Source organism: Lepus europaeus, chromosome 11 (genome assembly GCF_033115175.1).
Source record: "Lepus europaeus isolate LE1 chromosome 11, mLepTim1.pri, whole genome shotgun sequence".
Taxonomy (NCBI): domain Eukaryota; kingdom Metazoa; phylum Chordata; class Mammalia; order Lagomorpha; family Leporidae; genus Lepus; species Lepus europaeus.
In genome coordinates, this window is record NC_084837.1 from 83727595 (window position 1) to 83753298 (window position 25704).

The following is a 25704-nucleotide window of genomic DNA, read 5'->3' on the forward strand; positions in this document are numbered from 1 at the left end:
TAATGGATTCCTTGAATCTACATTTGTGCAGGTCCAGATTAATAAAGTTAGAGAGTATTTTGTTACAACTCTGTCCCACCTGAAGGAAAGAGCCTTCTTAAAACACAGCAGGGGCTGGTGCTATGGCATACGTACGAGGCTGAGCCTCCGCCTGCAGCACCAGCATCCCATAGGGGTGCCAGTTTGTGTCCTGGTGCTTCTCTCCCGATACAGCTCTCTGCTTATAGGCTGGGAAAGCAGTGAAAGATAGCCCAAGTGCTTGGGTCCCCTGCACCCACGTGGGAGACGCTGAGGAAGCTCCAGGCTCCTGGCTTTGGAACAGCTTGGCTACGGCCACTGCGGCCATTTGGGGAGTGAACCAGCAGATGGAAGACCTCTCTCTCTGTCTCTCTCTGTAACTCTGCCTCTCAAATAAACACATTAAAAAAAAAAAAAAAAAAAAGCAAAAGAATGGGGGATAGATCACTCTTTAATCACCAATATAATGACAGGCTGGTGTTTTCCCTTAATATTTATTTTTTGGAAGATTTACTTGTTTATTTCAAAGGCAGAGTTACAGAGAGAGAGGGAGAGAAAGAGAGAGGTCTTCCATCTGCCAGTTCACTCCTCAGATTACCACAACAGTCAGGTGTAGGAAGGCCAAAGCCAGGAGTCACAAGTTTCCTTTGGGTCTCCCACATGGTTAACAGGGGCCCGAGCACGTGGGTCATCCCCTGCTGCTTTGCAGGCAGACTAGAAGTAGAACAGCCAGGACAGAAAATGGCACCCATAAGGGATGCCAGCATCACAGCGGGCAGTTTTACCTGCTACGCCACAAGGACAGCCCTTCCCTTAATATTTAATGTAGCATAATCAAATGATAAAGACTCACTATATAACAAAACTGGAAGACTGTTTTCTTTGCACTAATATTATCTGTAATATCATTATGCTCTTAAAACTGTATGTATGATATACATGAAATTCATTCCCTTTATATAAATAAAGGTAAAAAAATAAAATAACTCACATACTACAAAGAAAAATAATGATTTTCTGTAATTTATTCAACTAGATTCAAATAATCTAATAAAGGTCTGAAAATTAAAGCATTAGATATTACATATATATATATATATATATATATATATATATATAACATGAAAAATATCCAAATAGTACTTGACTTAAAAAGAGCCATATGGGTCAGGAATCATGGTGCAGTGGGTTAAGCCTCCACCTGGGTTGCCATATCCCATACTGGAGTACCTGGTTCAAGTTCCAGCTACGCCACACATCTGATACAGCTTCCTGTTAATATGCCAGGGAAGGCAGCAGATGGTGGCCCAAGTACTTAGGTTCCTGCAACCCCTGAGGGATATGCAGATGAATCTCCTGGTTTCTGGCTTTGGCCTGGTCTAGACCTGGCTATCAGAGGCATTTGGAGGGGAGTAAACAAGTGGATGGAGATCTCTCCTTCTATCACTCTCTGGTACTCTTTCAAATAAATAGATTTTAAAAACAGGCACATGTTGTTTATTCACAAAGGCTATTTCCAATCTAATTTTTTTTATATCCTAAGTCGTATCTCTAATGAACATGGTGTGTGAAATCAACATACAACTTTGGTTAGAAATCAAATTGCATCTGTCTCTCCTGTGAACTCCCTTCTTCAGTGTCTCTTAAAATACTTAAAATCGTTGGGGCTGGCACCGTGGTGCAGCAGGTTAAAGCCCTGGTCTGAAGCACCATATGGGCTTCAGTATCCCATATGGGCACCAGTTCTAGTTCCAGCTGCTCCTCTTCTGATCCAGCTCTCTGCTATGGCCTGGGAAAGCAGCAGAAGAAGGCCCAAGTCCTTGGGCCCCTGCACCCACATAGAAGACTTAGAAGAAACTCCTGGCTCCTGATTTCAGATCAGTGCAGCTCCGGCCATTGCAGCCATCTGGAGAGTGAACCATCTGGAGATGGAAGATTTCTCCCTGTCTCTACCTCACTCTGTAACTCTGACTTTCAAATAAATAAAAAGGCAGGTACTACAGCAGCAGCAGCGGCGGCGGCGGCGCCCCGAGCACCTCTCTCCACGGTCCCAGTCCCGGGGAGAGCGCGCAGACACCACACCAGCAGCGGCGGCGGCGGCGGCGGTGATCCTGTGGCCCGGCTTGCCCTAGGCGACAGCGCCTAGAGAGGACACAGAGGACCTACAAAGAGCCCACCGCGTGGAAAACCAACTTCGGGAGACGAGCCGCAAAATCTACCCGGCACAGAAACCAACGGGAGCCATTCAGAACTACTTCCCAACTGAGTCAATAAATCTTAAAAAAAATTCTTAAAATTGTTGAGTACCTGGTAGGACTACCTGACTAAATGAAATAGACATGATTGTATCCATATTCTAATTTCTTTTCTCATTGTCAGTAAACTGAAGACTGCAAAGAAAAGTCAATGTAGGGTATACACAAATTCTATTTTATGTAAAATCTAGACAGTGAAATCAAATAGTAAATATATATTAAACTTTTTTAAAAATTCCTCACTCAACTGCCCTATAATCCCAGAAGGACAAAATTTGCTTTATTTTGAAACAAATCTAATTTATCAGATCAGCTCTACCATCAGGGTGCTAAATATTTATCTCAGTTTCAAATGTAAGTTATTATATGCTGACCAAATTTCAGATACAAAGTAGGGGATAATGACTCAAAAATGAATACCTGCTTTAACAGCAACACTTCTGGACTCTCCGACAGGTGGTTTCAGCTCAGAAGAGGAAGGTGCAGAACATGGAATGGCAGATGATAAAAAATCCATAAACGAAAGTAAAGCTTCCAAATGAAGGACTAAGTCTAAGGACGTAAATGAAACCTAAAATAATGAAAATAGGCAGAATTCAGATATGGTAATATTTTTACCTCAAGCTTCAACATACACAGGTAGCACAAGAATGCTCCAATTTTCAAGAAAGAGCTATTACAATGTCAACCTTTAATAGAAAATAAACCAACATTCTGCCCACTCTCAGGTATTACTATAATCATAACCTCAACAAAACTTGATAAGCTTTAAATAAAGGTACAAGAATTATTATCAGGCCTTAAACTACATTTCAGATGATTCCATGACTGACTACTTTTGCTCAAATGGACCTTGAGCAATGTCTGAACCAGGTCATGCATTATTTTTCACCTTAATCTTATTCTAATTGTAAAGCAAATACATAATTCAAATAGTTAATGCTTATATCAACATTGGGCCAAATGATCACGGTGGACAAAAATTAACAAAACACTCTTAAAAATGGATGATTTGTATACTCAACAAGTAATCATTAATTCACATCTTGGAAATAAATAATCTTGTAGGAATCAATCACTTTTTTGTATGAATTATATTTTAATTCTACAACTATTTTATCTACAAAATTAGATCTGTTGGTACTGCTATCCTTATTCTAATATTAGAACTCACAATCTCACAACTGCAAATGGCCATGAAGGTATATTTAATCACTCAGACAACCCAGACTTACCTTCAACTTCTGTTTAGTACTCTCATGAGTAGTTCTGAATTCTGGTCCATCACTTTCTGCCTACAAACAGCGGAGAATTAAACCTCTGGGTTACAGACACTAAAAAATCACACAATCAAAAACACATCATCTTTCCTTTTTATAGGATGCATTTAAAGCAGTATACACCACTTTCTTAATGGTAAAGAACATGCCAAAAAACTAACAACATAAACAATCCTCACATTCTACAGAAACAAAAACTCAAATCCCTTATCCTACTCTGGAGGAAATGCTAATATATCTAGATTAGGCATACTAATAATCAAGAAGATCAGAAAAAATACTAGTATGTACTATATGTACACACTATATGTATAGACTATAACACACTTCAATTTAGACTACAGTGGGCCTTTATTTATTAAAACAACCTAGAGTATATCAGAAGGTTAATAAAGTATTCAGGATTTTCAAATACTTCCATACAACACAATCAACAAATTCAATTAACTACAATCCCTACAATCAACAAATTCAGAAAGAAAAAATTTAGAGGAAAAAAATGAAGTAATAAATAAAAGCGAGACAGATAAATACAGATGCAACTTTACATATTAAAATATGAGAAAATCTTAAAAACAAAACTAGGTACCTTTGTCAGTAACATCTTTAGGAGGGGTTCATCAGTTATATTAGAAGAACTAATAATATGAAGAGGTTCTCCATTTGAACCTGGTACAAAACAAGACAAGGTTTGATCCATTAAGTCTCTTAAGCATGTCAAACATACATATGGTTGTCAAAACTCGTAGAATTATACATTAAAAAGGGTGAATCATACTGTACATAAATCATGCCTCCATAAATCTGGCTTTGAAAAAGAAAATAATGAAGTTCCATGAAAATATCGGAGATGGTACCAGTTACCACCTTTATAACATTCGGTACTAACAGTATTGTTCTCACTTAAGTAAATCATAAAAAAAGCTATATTATAATAGTTGGAATTAACTCAAGTCTACTTTACTTAAATATATCCCACAGTGTCCCTATAAATGTTAAACACCCACAGCAACTTTAAAAGTTAACTTGGTACAATTTAGAAAGTGAATTTAAAAGGTGGTAAGACATCTATTAAACAATAACTTAGTATTTATTTGGAGGTGATTATAGATAATTTTTAATTAAAGTTTAAATGTTTCCTTCTAGATGTTTTTAATTTTTCTATACTTTTTGATTTTTGTTTTTCCAAAGAATATATTAGCATAATTAAGAAAAATTTTAAAAACTCACATAATTTAAAAATAAATAATAACAAGTAAAAGTTAGGTTTCCTATTAAACTAAAATAATTTTTCAAAAAGAGTCCTGGGTTCTGTAACTGGGAGTTTCACCTGGATTCTGATTTCCTATGATGCCAGTACTCGTGGCAAAGTTATAATACAATGGCATCTTTTACAAGCCCTGAAGTGTTATAAACACTGAAGATAGGCTTCATTGCTTTGGATTTTTAGCTAAAAAGATTTTTTTTAAATATACTGTTGGAGGGGCCAGCACTATGGCACTATAGGGCACCAGCATCCCATATGGGCGCTGGTTCTAGTCCCGGCTGCTCCTCTCCCAACCTAGATCTCTGCAATGGCCTGGGAAAGCAGTAGAAGATGGCCCGAGTGCCTGGGCCCCTGCACCCAGAAGAAGCTCCTTGCTCCTGGCTTCAGATAGGCTCAGCTCCAGCAGTTGTGGCCGTTTGGGGAGTAAACCAGTGGATGGGAGACCTTTATCTCTCCTCCTCACTGTCTGTAACTCTACCTCTCAAATAAATAAAATCTTTTTAAAAAATGCATATATATATATATGTGTGTGTGTGTGTGTGTAAATATATATGTGTGGGTGTATATATACATACTGTTGGTTTATGACAACGACATAAAATGGTAGAATTTTTTAAATATCAAATCCATTGTACCAATGTGATGAATTTAAATAATGGTGACACAAGTCAATATGTTTAATATTGATTAAAAAAAAAGGTAAAGACCATCAGCCTCCTAAACAATCTACACAGATAATACTTGATTAACACTTACCAGTGAAATCAAAGCATCGCATACTAATTTTTTTTAGATAAGCTTTAGCAGTCGTGTCGTAAGTTCTAACTCGAGCTTCCACTCCAAGCTGTAGGACATTTAGTTCATGTAAAGGTCTTCCTTTCTTTTCTGTTTTTTTCACCAAAGTAACAACAACCTAGAAGAATGTACCAGAATTACCACAAACTATTTCATTAATACCCAATGAAGATAAAGTCGAGAAAATTTAACAACCATCCAGAGTGATGTTACCAAGAGACTAATACATTATAAAGAAATTTGCTTTCATTTGTGCCTGAAAATTGCCTAGCCTTATTTATATCTCAAAAGGCACATTTGCTCATTTAAACTTTTGAGGCATCACCACTAATTCTAGTGGTTTTAAAAGCACACACAAAAAAATAAAAGTGGGAGGGAGATCATATTATTCCTAGAAGTTCTAGTAGAATGGGTAGCCTTTTATCTGAAAGTCCATGAGAACAGTAGCCAAGCTTTAAACAACTCCTAAGGCAAGGTTTCTCAACGCTGGTCCTACTGACATTTCTTTTTTTTAAATTTTTTTTGACAGGCAGAGTGGATAGTGAGAGAGAGAGAGACAGAGAGAAAGGTCTTCCTTTTTGCCGTTGGTTCACCCTCCAATGGCCACTGCGGTTGGCGCATCTCGCTGATCCTAGATCCGAAGCCAGGAGCCAGGTGCTTCTCCTGGTCTCCCATGCGGGTGCAGGGCCCAAGCACTTGGGCCATCTTCCACTGCCTTCCCGGGCCATAGCAGAGAGCTGGCCTGGAAGAGGGGCAACCGGGATAGAATCCGGCGCCCCAACCGGGACTAGAACCCGGTGTGCCAGCGCCGCAAGGCGGAGGATTAGCCTGTTAAGCCACGCCGCCAGCCCTACTGACATTCTGAGTTGTCAAGGTTTCCTAGCAGGCGTAGTGCTGTGTAATGCGGATGTTTAGCACTGTCCTGGCCTCAATCCACCAGGTACCAGGTAGCATCCTCTCCTCAGATAGCCACCTCGTAGGGGTTGCAAATTTTGCTTCCCCTCCACCTCAACCACTATCCTAAGGGAAGGGAATTATTGTAATAAGCATTAAAAGTGATATTACAAAGGATTTAGGAGTCTTCTATGTACTTAGGTTAATTAAGTAAATTTACAAATAGAATGATTTATCAGTGTTTCAATTATCAAAGCTTAAATATCTTCAATAACTATGATATTAACCAGAAAAACATAAGAAGTTTACCATGAAAAAAGTTACTTTCAAAGCATGTATTTCAATCTTAAAAAGTACAAACTATATGTTTAACAGTTTATTTTTTTTTAATTTATTTGACAGAGTCATAGACAGTGAGAGAGAGAGAGAGAGAAAGGCCTTCCTTCCGTTGGTTCACCCCCCAAATGGCTGCTACAGACGGCACTGCGCCGATCTGAAGCCAGGAACCAGGTGCTTCCTCCAGGTCTCCCATGCAGGTGCAGGAGCCCAAGCACTTGGGCCATCCTCCACTGCCTTCCCGGGCCACAGCAGAGAGCTGGACTGGAAGAGGAGAAACTGGGACTAGAACCCGGCGCCCATATGGGATGCCGGCGCGGCAGGCGGAGGATTAACCAAGTGAGCCACGGCGTTGGCCCCAACAGTTTAATATTTTTAGCTCAGAACAAAGAATAAAAGCACTACACAGAACTGAATAATGAAGGCACTGGAAAGAAGTTCTTGCAGGTGTCTGTGCCCACTTTGCTTTTCTGCACACTTATGCTCATTCCTCTTCCTACCTGGTTCTAGGGCCTTTTCTGATCTCCTTCTCTTTATTCATTAATTTTCTTCAAAAACCCAACTCAAACGTCCTTCCTCCAGGAAATCTTTCCTGACTCCCCGAGTATGCCTAACTGCTCCCTCCCTACCATCAACATCACAAGCCCCAACAGTACTTCACACACATTTTTAGAACACTTTAAAAAAAGTTTAATTGCTTGTTTTCTTGTTTGAGTTCAGAGTCTAAGTCTTACACCAAGCTCATAAAATGAATACTTGTTGAATGCTCAATGTGTGAATAAACCAGAGGAAAATCCATTTTTCCTCAAGCAACTCTAGATGGAAGCAGACAGCAGTAACGTAACATTTCAAAAAAATGTAGACGGGGCCAGCGCTGTGGCATAGCAGGGAAAGCTGCCGCCTGCAGTACCAGCATCCCATACGGGCACAGGTTTGAGTCTCGGCTGCTCCACTTCTGATCCCACTCTCTGCCACGGTCTGGGAAAGCAGTGGAAGATGGTCCTAGTGCTTGGGGCCCTGCATCCATGTGGGAGACCCGGAGGAAGCTCCTGGCTTCAGATTGGTCCAGCTCCAGCTGTTGCAGCCAACTGGGGAGTGAATCAGTGGTTGGAAGACCTCTCACTCTCTCTCTGCCTCTCCTCTCTCTGTGTAACTCTGACTTTCAAATAAACACATATTTTAAAAAAATCGTAGACAAGCTATTATTTACTCTATCAACAGTGCCTACACTTGCAAAAGGGTTCCTATCACTGTTTCCCATTCCTTTCTTTCCAATGTGAAATTCGCAGCAAGTCAGATTCCACCTGTCCTACAGTCATTAAAAAGCATGTTACAAGGAAATGCTACCCTTTTCTCTGTGATATGATATCTCTCTAATATAGCATCCTTAACAAACTCTCAAATTTTCAAACATCACTGCTATATGTTAACAGCCTATATAAGACTTGTTATCCACATCAATGACCTATGCTTATTTTAATAGAAGATGTTCTAAGTATTCGTTATTTATTCACTTTATTTTACAAAAACAGATGAAAAGTACAGACCTCTTTAATTTCAAAATTCAGGAGTATATTGACGATGTCCACGGATCTCATTGCTTCCATTCCAACTATTAAGGTGTCCTGTGACACATGTGCATCTCGATGGGGGACAGAGATCACATGGGGCTCTTTAATTTCACCTAAAGATGTTTAAAAGAAATTCATTCACTTCCATTCACGTATTTCTTCCATAAGTACTTAGAGGACATAGATGTGTGTTCTGGACCTGGCATAACCACTGAAAATTCACAGATCAGTAACAGTTCTTGCCCTAAGAGAACACTCAGGTTAGTACTAGAGACAAATACTAGAGAAAGTGTCCTGGCCCAGCAGGTTAAACAACAGCTTGTAACGCCAGCATCCCATTATCACAGCGCCTGGTTTGGGAAGGCAGCAAATGATGGTCCAAGTACTTGGGCCTCTGCCATTCATTTGAGACCTGGTTCCTGATTTCAGCGCGGCCCTGCCCTGGCTGGATGGAAGATCTCTTTCTCATTCTCACTCTGCCTTTCAAATAAACAAAAATATCTCTTTTTTAAAAAGAGACCAATAGCTTTAAGATAACAAACAAAATAAGCAGGATATACCTACTCATATGAAGTGGAAAAATGTTAGAAGGGTCTGTATAAAACTCCTAGGAAGCACGGGTTAAGGCAAGCCATTGTTATGAAAGAAAGAAAGGTTTAACAAAGGAGGCATCATTCAAGCAGGGTGGAAGACCCTCCTTCCACAGAGAAGACTTCCAACAAAGAAGAGTAGGAAAGTGTGGAAAATCTCAGAGAGATTACACACAGCAGGTTCTGCATACAGAATGGATTTGGATACGGTTACATCATCAGGAGGATATCAAGTACCAAGGCTGTAAAGCAATAAAAAAAAAAATAAAAAAAAAAAGAAAGAAAAAGAAAAGAGAGAAGTTAGGGCTGTGCCACACCAGCACTGTGGCACAGTGGGTTAGAGCCTTGGCCTGCAGCGCCAGCATCCCATATGGGCGCCGGTTCAAGACCCAGCTGCTCCACTTCCAATCCACCTCCCTGTTATGGCCTGGGAAACAGTAGAAGATGGCCCAAGCCCTTGGGCCCCTGCACCCATGTGGGAGACCCGGAAGAAGCTCCTGGCTCCTGGCTTCGGATCGGCGCAACTCCAGCTGTTACAGCCAACTGGGGAGCAAACCATCGGATGGAAGACCTCTCTCTCTGCCTCTCCTCTCTCTATGTAACTCTGCCTTTCAAATAATAAATAAACCTTTAAAAAAAAAAAGGGATAATGTATCAAGTGGTTCATCAACAGTTAGGGCAAGGGCTGATCAAGTCACTGTTTTTCATAGTGTCCATTTCACTTTAACAGGTTTCCTTTTTGGTGCTCGGTTAGTTGTCATCGATCAGGGAGAACATATGGGAGGGCGGGTATGGTGGGAAGAATCACTATATTCCTGAAGTTGCACTTAATAAAATTTGTATTCCTAAAAAATAAATAAATTTTTTAAAAAGAAATACAGTCTTTTTCTTTTTTCTTTTTTTTTTTTTTATTTATTTGACTGGTAGAGTTATAGACAGTGAGAGAGAGAGACAGAGAGAAAGGTCTTCCTTCCTTTGATTCACTCCCCAAATGGCAGTCATGGCAGGCGCTGCGCCAATCTGAAGCCAGGAGCCAGGTACTTCCTACTGGTCTCCCACTTGGGTGCAGGGGCCCAAGGACTCGGGCCATCCTCCACTGCCCTCCCAGGCCACAGCAGAGAGCTGGACTGGAAGAAGAGCAGCCGGGACTAGAACCAAGCGCCCATATGGGATGCCAGCACCGCAGGCAGAGGATTAACCAAGTGAGCCACAGCACCGGCCCCAAGAAATACATTTTTCTTATTTTTTGTCTTTTAATACCATTTTTAAGAACTTCTTGAATTTCCTTTATACCATGATCATGGTGATAACACAGAGATTTCCTTAAGAAAATTTCCTGAATTGTACATTTACAATTTGTGTAAATCATTCTGTGGATTATCATGCAATAAAAAGTTTTTAAATATGGGGCCAGCGTTGTGACGTAGCGAGTAAAGCCACCACCTGCAGTGCTGGAATCTCATATGGGTGCCGGTTCAAGACCTAGCTGCCCCACTTCCAATCCGGTTCCCTGCTAATGCATCTGGGAAAGCAGTGGAAGATGACCCAAGTCCTTAGGCCCCTGCATCCACATGGCTTCAGATCAGCTCAACTCCAGCCACTGTGGCCATTTGGGGAGTGAACTGGGATGAAAGACCTCTCTCTCTCTCTCTGCCTCTCTGCCTGTAAATCTGCCTTTCAAATAAACAAATAAATCTTTAAAAAAAAAAAAAAGTATAGAAAAACAATCAGATGGAGACACAAAATCAGTAAAAGTTCCATGGAGGGTGGGCTGGCGCTGTGGCATAGCAGGTAAAGCCACCGTCTGCAGTGCCAGCATCCCACATGAGCGCCAGTTCAAGTCCCAGCTGCTCTACTTCTCATCCAGCTCTCTGCTATGGCCTGGGAAAGCAGTAGATGATGGCCCCAGTCTTTGGGCCCCTGCACTCACATGGGAGACCCAGAAGAAGCTCCAGGCTGCTGGCTTCAGATCGGTGCAGCTCCAGCTGTTGCAGTCATCTGGGGAGTGAACCAGCAGATGGGAGACCCTCCCACCCTCCCACCCTCCTTCCCTCCTTCCCTCCTTCTCTCTCTCTCTCTCTCTCTCTCTCTGCCTCTGCCTCTCTGTAACTCTGCCTTTCAAATAAATAAATAAATCTTAAAAATAAATTTTAAAAAATTCCATGGAGGGCAATTAGCAAAAGCTCTCAAAATCTTATATTAACTTTATTACACTTACTTATTGAATTAATAAATTACATTTGAATAAGATTATTTGAATTATTAATTAAATTTGAATGAGATAAAATTGCATGCCCTTTAACTGGTATTCTCCAGTAAACATGCACTTGTAAAAGTTTATACATAATAAGCACATTCAATCAACATGATAAAGGCTAAAAAAAAAATCTTAAGAGATTCATTGGCAGGGATTTGCTAAATAAATTGAGACTTCAACAGAACTGAAAACCAAGTAGCCATTAAAAAGAATAAAATATACATAATATACATAAAAGGAAGGCACACAGATACAGTGTTAATTTTTTAAAAACCAGCAAAGCAGAAAAATACACTAACTCACACACAGGTGTTACCATTTTTTTTTTTTTAAATAGAGATGATATGTATATGAATGCATACACGGTATCAACATAGACACCTTAACAGCTTAAAAATAAATCTGGTAGTGATTTTAAGCCATTATAACTAATTTAAATTCCCTTGCATTTTTATTGTAATATAATTTTAGTGCCTTTCAGAAGTAGTAATTTATCAATCATTTCAATTCTTATACATATTTTACTACTACTAAGCCTTATATAAAAATAAGATACATGATACCATAACCTAGTTCCAACTTAAAATGTTTTTATCTATAAAACAAATTCAGTAAATACTCCAGGAATCCACCACTGATCTGAATCTTCTTTCTGGTTTTCTCTGAACTCAAGAAATCTAGAAAAAGCCTGAAACTGTCACTGACAGACTGTTTAATAAAATCAATCAAGGCACAGGGATTAAGACACTGCTTATGACTCCACATCACACACCAGAGTGCCTGGGCTCAAGTTCAAGATCCATTCTACATTCTGCAGCCCACGTGGGGAGACCTGGACTGGGTTCCCAGCTCCCAGGCATTTGAGAAGTGAACGAGTAGATGGGAGAGTTTGATTCTCTATTTCTTTCTCTCTCTCCCTCCCTCGTGCCCTCCCTCCCTCCCATCTCCACCTCTCTGCTTCTCAAATAAAATAAACAAACTTTTTGAAAATAACCTTGCTGGGTTCCTTGGTAATACAAGTAATAGTTTATAGATACGTATTTATTTACTTCATTTTTATTCTTTCTGACTAAATTGTAAATAGACACATGTGTATTTTGCCACCTGCTGTCAGCCTCTTACCTCTGTCTTGTATTCTTGGCTTTACTTTATTGAAGTCTTCAGACGCCTCACCAAGATTTTCTACTAATATTCTAAATAAAAGATTAAGATCTTCTTGATTGAGACTAACCTGTGAAGTATCACATTAAAAGATAAATATATTTCATTTTAAAATGAAATAATTCTAACAAAGAATAAATTCCCTGTAATAAAACAAAGAAAAATACTACAGAAAATATTTCACTCAAGTATTTCACTATTTAATTCATGCGAATATTTTTATTTTCAAAGATAAAACTGTAGAAAAATGTAGTTTATAAATCAGTATTAGTACCACTAATTATACAATATTCACTAAAATTAATTATGATCAAAGATCTGAACATATTTTTAAAAAGCGAGAAATTCAGAAATCATATGAATTCCTTTTCTTAAACATTAAGATTTTCTCAGGGCCAGCATCATGGAACAACAGGTTAAGTAGATGCCTACAAGTCCAGTATCCCGTATGAGTACTGGTTTGAGTACCAGCTGTTCCACTTCCAATTCAGCTCTTGGTTAACGTGCTTGCAAAGGCAGGGGAGGATGGCCCACGTACTTGGGCCACAGCCACCCACACAGGAGACCCAGATGGAGGTCCAGGCTCCTGGCTTCCACCCAGCCCAGCCCTGGCTTGTGACCATTTGGGGACAGAACCAGGGGATGGAAGACCCCACCCCCCACCCCCTCCAACTCTGCATCTCAAATAAATAAAATAAATCTTAAAACAAAAATAAGAATTCCAATGATATAAAAAGGATGTCTTCAACATGAAAAAAAAGCATTTCTCTTACTGTTATAATCATATCAGGAGTACTTAGATATCCCCAAAAATAAAATTATGTGTATAAAATTTTCATATATAGTTCAAGGTAACAGTATACTGATAAATAATTTGCTTATAGATCTCTACCAGTGTGTACACAGAGCAAATTTAAGTTAACATTTAACTTAATTAGACTCTCCTGAAAATAGTAACAATTTCATTGGACATTTCACTGAAATTTTTCTACCATTCACTAAGACCTTGTTCATTTGGATCTGTTTTAAAAAAAAAAAAGTCTTTATTGTTTAAATTTCAAGTTCTTTTCACTCTTATACTTACATTCATTGAATCAAGATGTCCTTTAATTTCTACAACAGGCACCTTGTGGTACCAGGATGCAGCCAGATTCCGATTTACAGAAAACTCTAAGTTAGTTGGATGCAAGAGCTGAATATCAGGATGTGAGATGCCTGGCTGGATCACTGTTCTAAAGAAATGCAAAAATAACAAACTTACATAAATAAAGGGGGCAGATGGAATATTAAAAAATAAGATCCAGTAGTTATTTCCTATTCTAAATATCTTAAAACATTGCAGCTTAAGTGCTTTCAAAATTGAATTTACAAACAGCTTAATCTATAATCCACTAGCAAGGACTGATTCAACTATGTGATACTATAATGAATCATTAAGAAATTTTTTCATTAAAGAACAGACATGTGAAAAGTCAAATTTTTTAAAAAATGAATATATTTGAAAGGCAGATATATATATGTAGATGTAGATGTAGGTATATATATATATATATATAGAGAGAGAGAGAGATAGAGAGAGAGAGAGAGACAGACAGAAAGAGAGATAGAGAGAGAAAGAGAGAGGATGCTGATTCAGTCCCCAGATGGCCACAACAGCCAAGGCTGGGCCAGGCCCAAGCCAGGAGCCAGGAGCTTCAACAGGGTCTCCAATGTGAGTGCAGGGGCGCAAGCATTTGGGCCATCTTCTGCTGCTTTCCTAGGTACATTCGCAGGGAGCTGGATTGGAAGTGGAGCAGCCAGGACTAGACCTGGTGCTCATATGGAATGCGGCCACTGCAGGAAACAGCTTAACCTTCTAGGCCACAGAGCTGGCCCGAAATAAATTTTAAAAGTAAATTATCAATGTAGAAGATATTGGAGAAATAATCAGATACAGTTGTTCAGGATCATAGCTTCTCAGGAATAACAAGAGGGTATTTCAAAAAGTCTGTGGAAAGACAAATCAAAAGCTTGGGAGTAGGGTCAGATGCATTTGGTCTAATGATTAAGATGTCCCTGATCCATATTAGCGTCTGGGTTTATTTTACCCAAGTCTGGCTCTCAATTCCAGCTTCATAGGAGGTAGCAGGTAATGGCTGAAGTAACTGGGCTCCACTCCTACTGCAAACACAGAATGAATTCTCAGCTTCAGGCTTTGATCTGGCTCAGTTCTGGCCATTGTGGGTATTTGGGGAGTGAACCAATGGATGAGACCTCTCTCTCTCTCTCTCTCTCTCAAATAAATTTAAAAAAGGAAAAAAAAAACTATAAAGAGAGAAGTTCACTTAGTTGCAAAATAACTGTTTGAGCCGGCGCCGCGGCTCAACAGGCTAATCCTCCGCCTTGCGGCGCCGGCACACTGGGTTCTAGTCCCGGTCAGGGCACCGGATTCTGTCCCGGTTGCCCCTCTTCCAGGCCAGCTCTCTGCTGTGGCCAGGGAAAGCAGTGGAGGATGGCCCAAGTGCTTGGGCCCTGCACCCCATGGGAGACCAGGAGAAGCACCTGGCTCCTGCCATCGGATCAGCGCGGTGCGCCGGCCGCAGCGCACCAACCGCGGCGGCCATTGGAGGGTGAACCAACGGCAAAAGGAAGACCTTTCTCTCTCTGTCTCTCTCACTGTCCACTCTGCCTGTCAAAAAATAAATAAATAAATAAAATAACTGTTTGAAGTGAATGAATAGATTTTGTTCATAATACACTTTTTCCATGACCTTAGTGAAGGTCCCTCATACATGTGTCAGTACAAACACTAACGTAAACAATGGACATTGTGACAAGGATGGTTAAGCCACTGCCTGCAACAGCAGCACTCTGAAAAGGGAATGCCACATAGAGTCTCAGCTGCTCTGCTTCCAATCCAGCTTTCTCCTAATGCATACCCTGTGTAGCAATGGTGACAGCTCCAGTAATTGGTCCCCTGCTACTCATGTGGGAGACTCAGATGGAGTTCCTGGTTCCTGGCTTCGGCCTGGCCCAGCCCTGAGTGTTCTGGAGTAAATCAGTGGATGGAAGATCTCTCTCTCTCTCTCTCTCTCTCTCTCTCCCTGTCTTAATATCACTGTGTCTGTCAATCAATGGATCAAGCAATACATCTTTAAAAGAAAACAATGGTGAGGTGAACAGTTAGCATTTCCTAAGGCATTTCATAACACTTCTCCAAGATTATTTTCTGGATTTGCTGTCACGATTATTACTTTTTTATTCTGGATAATGAAATATCAGATGGGCTAGACAGTGACTTTTAAATAAATTACATACACAGTACATGAATCACCTAGTGTGAGCACTTAAGGATATAACATTACCTATAAAGAATTTCAATCAAAAATGTATACGCTCAAAGAAACTAGGAAGAATCACTCAGAAGTGTTCTATGGAACAACATGACTACAATGTTCAAACTGTCATCATTATGAGAGATTAAGGCTAAAGATTAACAGTGTATTAGTAAAGAAATTCCCCTCAGTTGTACCAGGTACAGTTAAATGTCATTTGTGACCCTAGAAAGGGAGAGAAATTACAGTATTGTTACACCTCATAAAATCTGAATATTGACTGAATGTTAAATAATACTATTAAACCAATAGTAAATTTCCAAAATTGAGGTTAATTTATAAAATTGATATCCTTTTTTTTTTTTTTTTTTTTTTGACAGATAGAGTTAGACAGTGAGAGCAAGAGACAGAGAGAAAGGTCTTCCTTCTGTTGGTTCACTCCCCAAATGGCCACTACGGACAGCACTACGCCGATCCGAAGCCAGGAGCCAGGTGCTTCCTCCTGGTCTCCAATGTGGGTGCAGGAGTCCAAGCATTTGGGCCATCCTCCACTGCCCTCCTGGGCCACAGCAGAAAGCTGGAATGGAAGAGGAGCAACTGGGACTAGAACCCGGCGCCCATATGGAATGCCGGCGCTGTAGGCAGAGGATAACCAAGTGAGCCATGATGCCGGCCCGATATCCTTTTTTTAAGAAACAAGCTGAAGTATTTAAGGGCAAAAGATCAAGAAGTCTATTCTCAAATGGATAAGCAAAAAAAATGGTTTAAATAAAAATATGGGGGCTGGTGCTATGGCATAGTAGGCTAAGTCTCCGCCTACAGCGCTGGCATCCCATATGGGCACCGGTTCAAGTCCTGGCTGCTCCTCTTTCAATCCCACTGCCTACTAATGGCCTGGGAAAGCAGTAGAAAATGGCCCAAGTGCTCCTGGCTCCTGCCTTTGGCCTGGCTCAGCTCCAGCCATTGTGGCCACTTGGGGAATGAACCACAGATGGAAGATCTTCCTCTCTATCTCTCCATCTCTCTGTCTATAACTCTGCTTCTGAAATGAATTAAATCTTTACATAATATTAATATGGTTATACACAAATTAAAAGCAAATGTGAATAATCTAGATGAAAGGATGCACTGATCGTACTATTTCTGCAACTTTTCTGTTGGTATAAAATTTTTCAAAATAAAGCAATTTTTAAACAATTTTTAAAAATTATATGTTATACAAGTATTTTGGGTATGAATTTCAAAAGAAATGCATGAGAAATCTTAATACTTAAACCCATGATTACTGAAAAAGCATACCTAGAAAGCTTAAGTTTTGTTAGCTGCACATCCATTTGATCAATTACTGGAGGATTCAAGGAGTCTTCACCAGAAACTAAACTGAACTTATTTTGAACCCGGATTAATCCAAGATCTACCACAACTGCATCAGTGGACGTGGAAGACTGTGGGATGACTATAACTGGTGCTTTCAAGTCAATATTGATCAGAACACGAAAACTCCTCTGGGCAAGATCTTTCACACTTGTGGCAGCCTTTTCCGCCGCCTGGGCTGTGGCAGCACTCAGAGCCTCTTTGGCGGTCTGGAAATTGTTCAGGAAGTTCTGTGACACAAAACATCAAAGGAGAAACTCAACAGGAAACAGGCACATCAGTCATAACAACACCTCTTTTCAAACATGCTAATTTTTTTCCAATAGGTAATTTTCAGCTGAGCCCTATTTTTCTTTTTCTTTCTTTAAAAAAAAAAAATTTATTGATTTACTTGAAAGAGTTACACAGCGAGAGAAGTAGAGGCAGAGAGAGAGAGAGAGGTTTTCCATCTGCTGGTTCACCCCCCAATTGGTTGCAATGGTCGGAACTGTGCCGATCCGAAGCCAGGAGCCAGGAGTTTCTTCCGAGTCTCGCATGTGGGTGCAAAGGCTCAAGCACTTGGGCCATCTTCTACTGCTTTCCCAGGCCATAGCAGAGAGCTGGATCTGCAGTGAAGTATGCAGGACTCAAACCGGTGCCCATATGGGATGCTGGCACTGCAGGCAGTGGCTTTACCTGCTACGCCACAGCAACGGCATACCCCTATTTTTCTATTGTTAAGAAGGTATAACTGGGGCCGGCATTGTGGCATAGTAGGCTAAGCTTCCACTTACTGCACTGGCATCCCATATGGGCACGGGTTCATATCCCGACTACTTCTAATCCAGCTCTCTGATATGGCCTGGGAAAGCAGCAGAAGATAACCCAAGTGCTTGGTCCCTGCACCTGCATGGAAGACCTGGAAGAAGCTCCTAGCTCCTGGCTTCGGACAGGCCCAGCAGCTGTTGCAGCCATTTGGGGAGTGAACCAGCAGATGGACAATCTCTCTGTCTCTCCCTCTCTCTGTCAATGCTTCTCAAATAAATAAATAAAATCTTAAAAAAAAAAAGGTATGACTAACAATCCACCCATAGTTATGAGCACCTGATCAGGTCTAATGTTATACGGCTAAGAAAAAGAAAAACAAAACAACTGAACAAAATAATTTCAGTTCTAGACAAAAATTATTAAATTATTCAGATTTCAACTGTTAAAGGCATCTGACTTGTACATTCATGCATAAATACCATATCAAAACCATGCCCACACTAACTTCTCAACATTTTTACATTTACAGTCATAATTATCAGACTTAAATATTTCTAAGTTCAAAAATCAATACACAAATAGTGATTTTACCAGGAGTGACATAAGAAATTTATGCAGATAGACGATCTGAATACAGCCAACATTCAGGGACACCACACCATCCACTTTGGACATGTCACTATAGGACTCTCCCTCAGTAGCATCTGGATACAAATCCAAGTTAAAACGAAAAACTTCATTCCCCATTATGGACACAGCCTGAAAAAGAGAGCTCTGAATGTATCTTATCCAAGAAGCTAAAGATAAAACACAATTTTCTTAGAAAAGAGTTTATATTTATAACCTTAAAAGAAATATTTTTCTACTAAAATATATTTTTTATTTTTAATAAAATATATTTTAAAGCAGAATTTCATATTCACTCATCAAAAACTATGAAGTGTTCACATCACTTACTTTTTTATGAACTGTCTTAGGATCAACATCTGTGACAATAATATTTTCCAGTCTGGCAAACAGTGACTGTTTCCTTGACTGAAGAGAAAGGGAGGAATCGAGGCCTGGGGAAAAAAATGGTATTATTTCAAAACTTATATATATCTATCCACCTGATCACAGTAAGCTGGCAAAGACAGGTCTGAGGAAACAGAGGTAAATTTCCTCTTACTATTAGTAGCTTTTGCCTAAAAGAATATACTGCGTTCAATGGTTTTGTTCTTTATTACAAGGCTGCTTTTCATAAAGTATAAGTAAAGAAAGATAAAACTATAGTGTATACATACATGTACAATTATGCATAAATACGTAAAGGTAAAAAATAAATAGAAAAAATGGGTGAATAAATGCGTATTCACAGAGTTTCACACGCATTCTGGATTGCCACTTATCCCAGCCCATCAGCAGCATCCTACACCGACGTGAGGACCCTGCTCCCTCAGACAATTCTCGCAATAGCAGTGTCTGTGTGGGTTCAACTGCATGATCAAACTATCACCTACATCCGCATCTCAGAGAAGAGCGCATGCAGTCCCAGGGCGTCCTTCTAGCTTTCAGAGCCAAGAGCCCTCTGCTTATATATTCCTTAGCCCTGCAGAAAAGCAAAGCCTGTCTTTTGACCAATTTTTAGTAGTGTCAGAACTTTTTACCTTGAATCTTGATTTCAGCAATGCTATTCTTTTCATCACAAACAATGACACAGAAAGCGTTCAGCTTGGCAAACAGCCTGAAGCCAATCAAGTCAGTGTCTTTAGAGGGTACAATCACTAAAAATAAAACAAAGTATTCTATCACAGAGAAATCTAGAAAATCTAAACTCCACTACTAAAGGTTTCTTCCCTATATTAAGTGAATCCTAATTCTATTAAATCATCATAAAATTCTCAAACTCTGAAAGATACCAAATACTTTTTCCTCTCTATACATTTTCACATTTTTAATAGTGAGGTTCTAACTTGAAAGCAAGAAAAAAACACTATAAATAAAGAAGGTAAGATAAGGACACTGAAGCTTAGGTAAGTGAATAAAGAGCCCAAGGTCACACAGCTTAAGGAGCAAGGTCAGGATCTAAAATGACTTCTTTCTGACCCAAAATCTAGGTTCTTGGCCAAAGAGGTGCTATACCAAGCCTCTACCTTCATGCCCTGGGTCTTGATTTGTTGTATAAAGTAAGAAGAGGGGCTGGCATGGTGGCATAGCCAGTAAAGCCACCGCCTGCAGTGCCAGCATCCCATACGGGCACCAGTTCAAGTCTTGGCTGTTCCACTTCCAATCCAGCTCTCTGCTACGGCCTGGGAAAACAGTGGAAGATGGCCCAAATTCTTGGGCCTCTGAACCCGCACAGGAGACCCAGAGGAGGCTCCTGGCTCCTGGCTTCAGATTGGCACAGCTCTGGCCAACTGGGAAGTGAACCAGTGGATGGAAGATCTCTCTCTCTCTGCCTCTCCTACACTCTCTGTATAACTCTGACTTTCAAATAAATAAATAATCTTAAAAAATAAGTAAGTAAGTAGGTAAGAGGGAGGATCAAGCTCTCTGTGGAACCCTTCAGGAGCCACTGAGATGAGAGGTCTTCTTCCCCTGTCACTTACCTATCATCCCCCACCACCAACAAAACAAAAAGAAAAATAAACATTTTTAAAAACAACAGCATCAATTACAAATCTGCCTTACATATCAGGCTTCCTTAAGCAATTTAATTTGAAGAAAAGGGAGGAAGGGAGAGGGTACCATTTAAGTGACTGAATCTTACAATCTAAGATCTAAAATGCTGAAACCCTTGGAAACCAACATCAAAGCACTTTTCACACCTTTCTGCAGAGTTGAACTTGTTTGTTTCCCAGTCGGAATCTGTACCTCCTTGGCAACATCTGTGTTTTGATCATCTGACGGAATAATGGCTGTCAGGTAATTAATTGAAGAGAGAAGAGCTTGTGTTTGCAGCAGCAAATTTAAAGATGAAAAGGTCACCTAAGCATGTTTTAGAAAGAAAATTAGTCTTTGGTGAATCAGAACCTGTAATCTTTATGATAAACTCAAAAGGTTCCCAGTTTGGTTGGCATCACCGCTTTCCACCACTTGGAAGGAAGAGGAGGAAGAAAGTTTCACAACCCTTCAATAGGGAATATGCAGAGAGTGAATCACACAGACACACTTCAGCAACACGGCAGAGTATCACAGGACCCTGATTACTCCATTTACAAGCATAATGATTACGGAGCACATGAACATACTTCAAAAGTTCTTGCAAAATGAATTAAAATATAAATTTCCTTCAGTGCAAAGTTTGAAGTCTTTGCATAGTTTTTTCATGACATGCATCTTCCACAAACTCTTTGAACACCTATCATACAACAAGACCTCAAAAATTTTCTGCACCAGAATAAACTTCTCTTCCAATTTCATTTTCCAAGACCTTTTTTAGGTTCTCTTGTATACTCTGCTTCTCAGTCATTTCATTATTTTACATACATATGGCTTCCTTGATCTTTAATAAACTGTTTACTATGACTATCTAAAACATATAAGTCAGAACCGAAGTTCCAGGGGCCAGCACTGTGGTATAGTGGGTAAATCTGCCAACTGAAATGCCAGCATCCCATATGGGCAACGATTCAAGTCCTGGCTACTCCACTTCCAATACAGCTTCCTGCTATAGGCGGCAAAGCAGCAGAGGATGACTCAAGTACTTGGGCCCCTGCACCCTCGTGGGAGACCTGGAAGAAGCTCCTGGGTCCTGGCTTCAGTCTGGCCCAGCCCTGGCTGCTGAGGACACACGGGGAGTGAATCAATGATAGAAGATCTCTCTCTCTCTGTAGCTCTGCCTTTCAAATAAATAAAATAAATCTTTAAAAAAAAAAAATGAAGTTCCAGAGCCATGATGTCTAGAAATGATTTGGTATTCATGAATTTAAAATATAAAAAGCACAATTATGAGAGAGTTATCATTTACAAAATGATCTTCTAAAAACAAATGTGCCAGTAAAACTTAGAAGAAGAAAGTACTAACTCTTTTACAAAAAAAAAAAAAAAAAAAAGACTAAAAAGCTGATAGCAACACAAATTGCTTTCAAGAATGTGTTTTTTCTAAACACTCAACATCACTAATCATCAGGGAAACACAAATCAAAACCCAACAAGGTATCATCTGACCCCAGTAAGAATGACTATTATCAAAAGAAAATCAAAGGGGTCAGCGCTGCGGCATAGCAGGTGAAGCCACATTGCCTGCAGTGCTGGCATCCCATATGGGCTCCAGTTCGAGACCCAGCTGCTCCACTTTCAATCCAACCCTCTTGGGAAAGCAGTAGAAGATGGCTCAAGTGCTTGGGCCCCTGTATCCACATGACCCCAAAGAAGCTCCTCGCTCCTGGTTTCGGACCAACCCAGCTCTGGCCATTGCAACCATTTAGGGAGTGAACCAGTGGATGGAAGACTTCTCTCGCTCTCTCTCTCTGCCTCTGTTTCTCTCTAACTCTGCCTTTCAAATAAATAAATAAATCTTTAAAAAAAAAAAAAAAGAACAAAAAACAAATACTGCCAAGAATTTGGGAAAAAACCGAAACTTTCATACATTGTTGGTAGGAATGCAAAGCAGTACAGCCATTTTGGGAAGAACTATGGAAGTTCCTCAAAAAATTAGAAATAGAACTGCCATATGACCCAGAAATCTCACTACTGGGTATGGATTCAAAGGAAAGGAAAGGAAATCGGTACACTGAAGACATACCTGCATACCAATGTTTATCACAGTACTATTCACAGTAGTCAGGATAAGCAAAAAACCTAGGTATCCATCAACAGCAGAACAGATGGATAAAGAAAATATGGCATATATACACAATGGGATACTAATCAGCCATAAGAAAGAATGCAATTCTATCATTTGCAGCAATATGGAACTGGAACTGGAAAATATGGATGGAACTGGAAAACATTATGTTAAATTACATAAGTTGGGTCTAGAAAGAAAAATACTGCATGTTCTCACTTATATATGGAAGCAAAAAGTCAACCAACAGAAGAACTGAGTAGTAGTTACTAGAACCTGAGAAGGGTGTCAGGGAGAAGGGGTAGGAGGGAGGATGACTAACAGGTATGGGAGTGTGGCTGGACCAGAACAGTCTTAGAACAAAGCAGGTAACTATGCTCAAAAACAATTGATGACTTCACAATATCTAGTAGAGAAAAATTTTAATGCTCCCACCACAAAGAAATGATAACATCTGAGGTAATGGATATGACAGTCTGATGCAGCCATTACATAACACATGCAGACACTGAAATGTTACACTGTGCCCCATAAATCTGTGCTGTTACTATGTGACAATTAAAAATCTTTAAAATGGGCTGCTAATAGAAAATTAAAAGAAAAAATATCTGTTATAGAAAATAATTTTTTCATTTCTCTCAAAATACTAAATGTACATAAAAATCTGTAACAAGGAAACTTCACAATAGTACAATATTCTCCCACCCCTCAAAAGTGTCATCTAAAGCGCATCTCTCCCATTCTATTTTTAATGCAACCCACAAGTACCCTTTGACTCTTCTTGCTCTGTGCTACTACCAAAGCAGCATGGCCTCAAAGTACTCAGCATTGCTCCTGGTTATTTTACATAATTTTTTTAACTCCTGCATTAAATGATGATATCTGCTTTATTTAGAACTCTGTTAGATCTTTGTAAATCAACGTTCCTTTGCCTATAGCATTCCCTTATTTAATATAATTTCTTACCTTAAATGTTTGTTCTGTTTTTTCAAAAGTAGTTTGAAAACTAGGTCCATTCTTATCAGCCTGAAAAAGAAACAAAAGTTCTAAAGACGGAATCATGTCAATCATGTATTTGTGATCTCTGCTTAATTTATTTATATTTGATTATAATGTATTTTTATATACATCCCATATTTAAATTATGTTCGCTGGTTTAATGTCACATTTAAATAACTTACTTATTACAAGAGTCCCAAGGCATTCTCTTCAAATATGAGAGAATATTCACTTATGAAAAACGAACTTAGGCATCAGAAGGGTAAACTCAGAAGCTTGGGAGCTATAATCCAGTTAATCCATCACCCAACACTGCAATGTTGTCTATGTAGTCTGGCACATCTATTTTTTGCCATCTTCAGTGAAAAAAACCTCATTTTCTTATAAACTCAATCTTTTGAGAATCTGGATCTAAAGAGATCTCTTTAAAGAGATCAAAAATTGACTTCCCATGGGGCAGGCGCTGTGATGCAGCAGCTTAAGTCGAAGTCTGGGATGTGCCCATCTCTAGTTAGAGTGTGACTCCACCTCTAACCCCACTTCCTGCTAATGCATCCCAGGACACAGCAGCTGGCTCAAGTGCTTGGGCCCCTGCCACCCAACTGGGAGACACAGATGGAATTCTAGGGTCCTGCCTTTGGCCTTCCCCAGCCCTGGCTCTCTGGCCATTTGGGGAGTGAAACAATGGATTTTAAAAACCTCTCTCTCTCTCTCTCTGCTTTTCGAAAAAATGATAATCAACATTTTAAAAACTCTCTCTCTCAACTACACATAGTTCTAGTTCTGCACTTCGGGAACACAGTAAATTCTAACTACAAAGATGCACCTCTGTGAGAAATCTCTGACCTGAATAATTCCCATGCCACTCTGACCCCATATGGTTTTGTGCCTTTCTGCAGTCAAAAATCAATCATGGCCGGCGCCGCGGCTCAACAGGCTAATCCTCCGCCTTGCGGCGCCGGCACACCGGGTTCTAGTCCCGGTCGGGGCACCGATCCTGTCCCGGTTGCCCCTCTTCCAGGCCAGCTCTCTGCTGTGGCCCGGGAGTGCAGTGGAGGATGGCCCAAGTGCTTGGGCCCTGCACTCCATGGGAGACCAGGAGAAGCACCTGGCTCCTGGCTTCGGATCAGCGTGGTGTGCTAGCCACAGCACGCTGGCCGCGGCGGCCATTGGAGGGTGAACCAACGGCAAAGGAAGACCTTTCTCTCTGTCTCTCTCTCTCTCACTGTCCACTCTGTCAAAAAATAAAAAATAAAAATAAATTTTAAAAAAATCAATCACATCTCTTTTTTTTTTAATTAATTTATTTATTTGAAAGGCAGAGTGGAGAGAGAGCTAGACAGACACAAACAGAGAGAGATTTTCTGCCTATTGGTTCACTCCCCAAATGGCCACAATGGTTGGGGCTAGGCCACACTGAAGCCAGGATCTAGGAACTCTATCCAGTTCTCCACATCGATGGCAGAGGCCCAAATACGTGAGCCATCTTTGGCTGCTTTCCCAGAAGCATTAACAGGGAGACAGACTAGAAGTGGAGCAGCTGAGACAGGAACTGGCACTCATATGAGATGCCACCACTGCTGGCTGCAGCTTCACCACTGCACCACAATGCCAGCCCCTCACATTATATTGAATTTCTGTTCTCTTGTCTATCTCCCTACTGAATTTCCTTGAGAACAAGGAATATTTTTTCATCTCTGTATCCCAAGTACCTACCACTACAAGCATGTTTGGTCAATGATTAAACAACTGATCTTGAATGAAGCTAAACAGTATCAGCTCCCTCAGCATTTCTCATGTATTTTTGAGTCAATTCTCATTCCCAACAGTTCTCTTATGAATCTGATCCAATCTGGCCTTTCCAGTTTGATGCAGGATATTCAAAACACATCACCTATATATGTAAGTGTGTATATATATAAACATATAGACAGAGAGAGACAGACAGACAGACAGACATGTGAATATGCCTAAGAAGATAGAAGCAGCTCCTACTTCATTCCAGGTTTCAATTTCTGGGGACAAGAGCTTAGTGGCTTTTTAACAGAACTGTACTCAGGTGAAAAAGAAAGAAGGTG

The 25704-nt window shown here is 40.1% G+C and overlaps 1 protein-coding gene across 2 annotated transcripts in view; it reads right to left on the bottom strand.

Annotated features, from left to right (window-relative positions):
* VPS13C (vacuolar protein sorting 13 homolog C) overlaps positions 1 to 25704 on the bottom strand; it is a 197979-nt gene that overhangs the window by 85456 nt on the left and 86819 nt on the right. For both annotated transcript variants that reach the window (XR_009867321.1, XM_062206048.1), the window contains exons 28-40: positions 23594 to 23653; positions 20667 to 20826; positions 19506 to 19622; positions 18817 to 18920; positions 18451 to 18618; positions 17038 to 17342; positions 13509 to 13656; positions 12386 to 12494; positions 8393 to 8529; positions 5577 to 5733; positions 4143 to 4222; positions 3509 to 3568; positions 2694 to 2844 (exon numbers count right to left, since the gene is read on the bottom strand). Coding sequence is in view for 1 of the 2 variants with exons in the window: in XM_062206048.1 (XP_062062032.1) it covers positions 2694 to 2844; positions 3509 to 3568; positions 4143 to 4222; positions 5577 to 5733; positions 8393 to 8529; positions 12386 to 12494; positions 13509 to 13656; positions 17038 to 17342; positions 18451 to 18618; positions 18817 to 18920; positions 19506 to 19622; positions 20667 to 20826; positions 23594 to 23653 (1756 nt within the window). In the remaining variant the exon portion in view is untranslated. The remainder of the gene's footprint in view (positions 1 to 2693; positions 2845 to 3508; positions 3569 to 4142; positions 4223 to 5576; positions 5734 to 8392; positions 8530 to 12385; positions 12495 to 13508; positions 13657 to 17037; positions 17343 to 18450; positions 18619 to 18816; positions 18921 to 19505; positions 19623 to 20666; positions 20827 to 23593; positions 23654 to 25704) is intronic.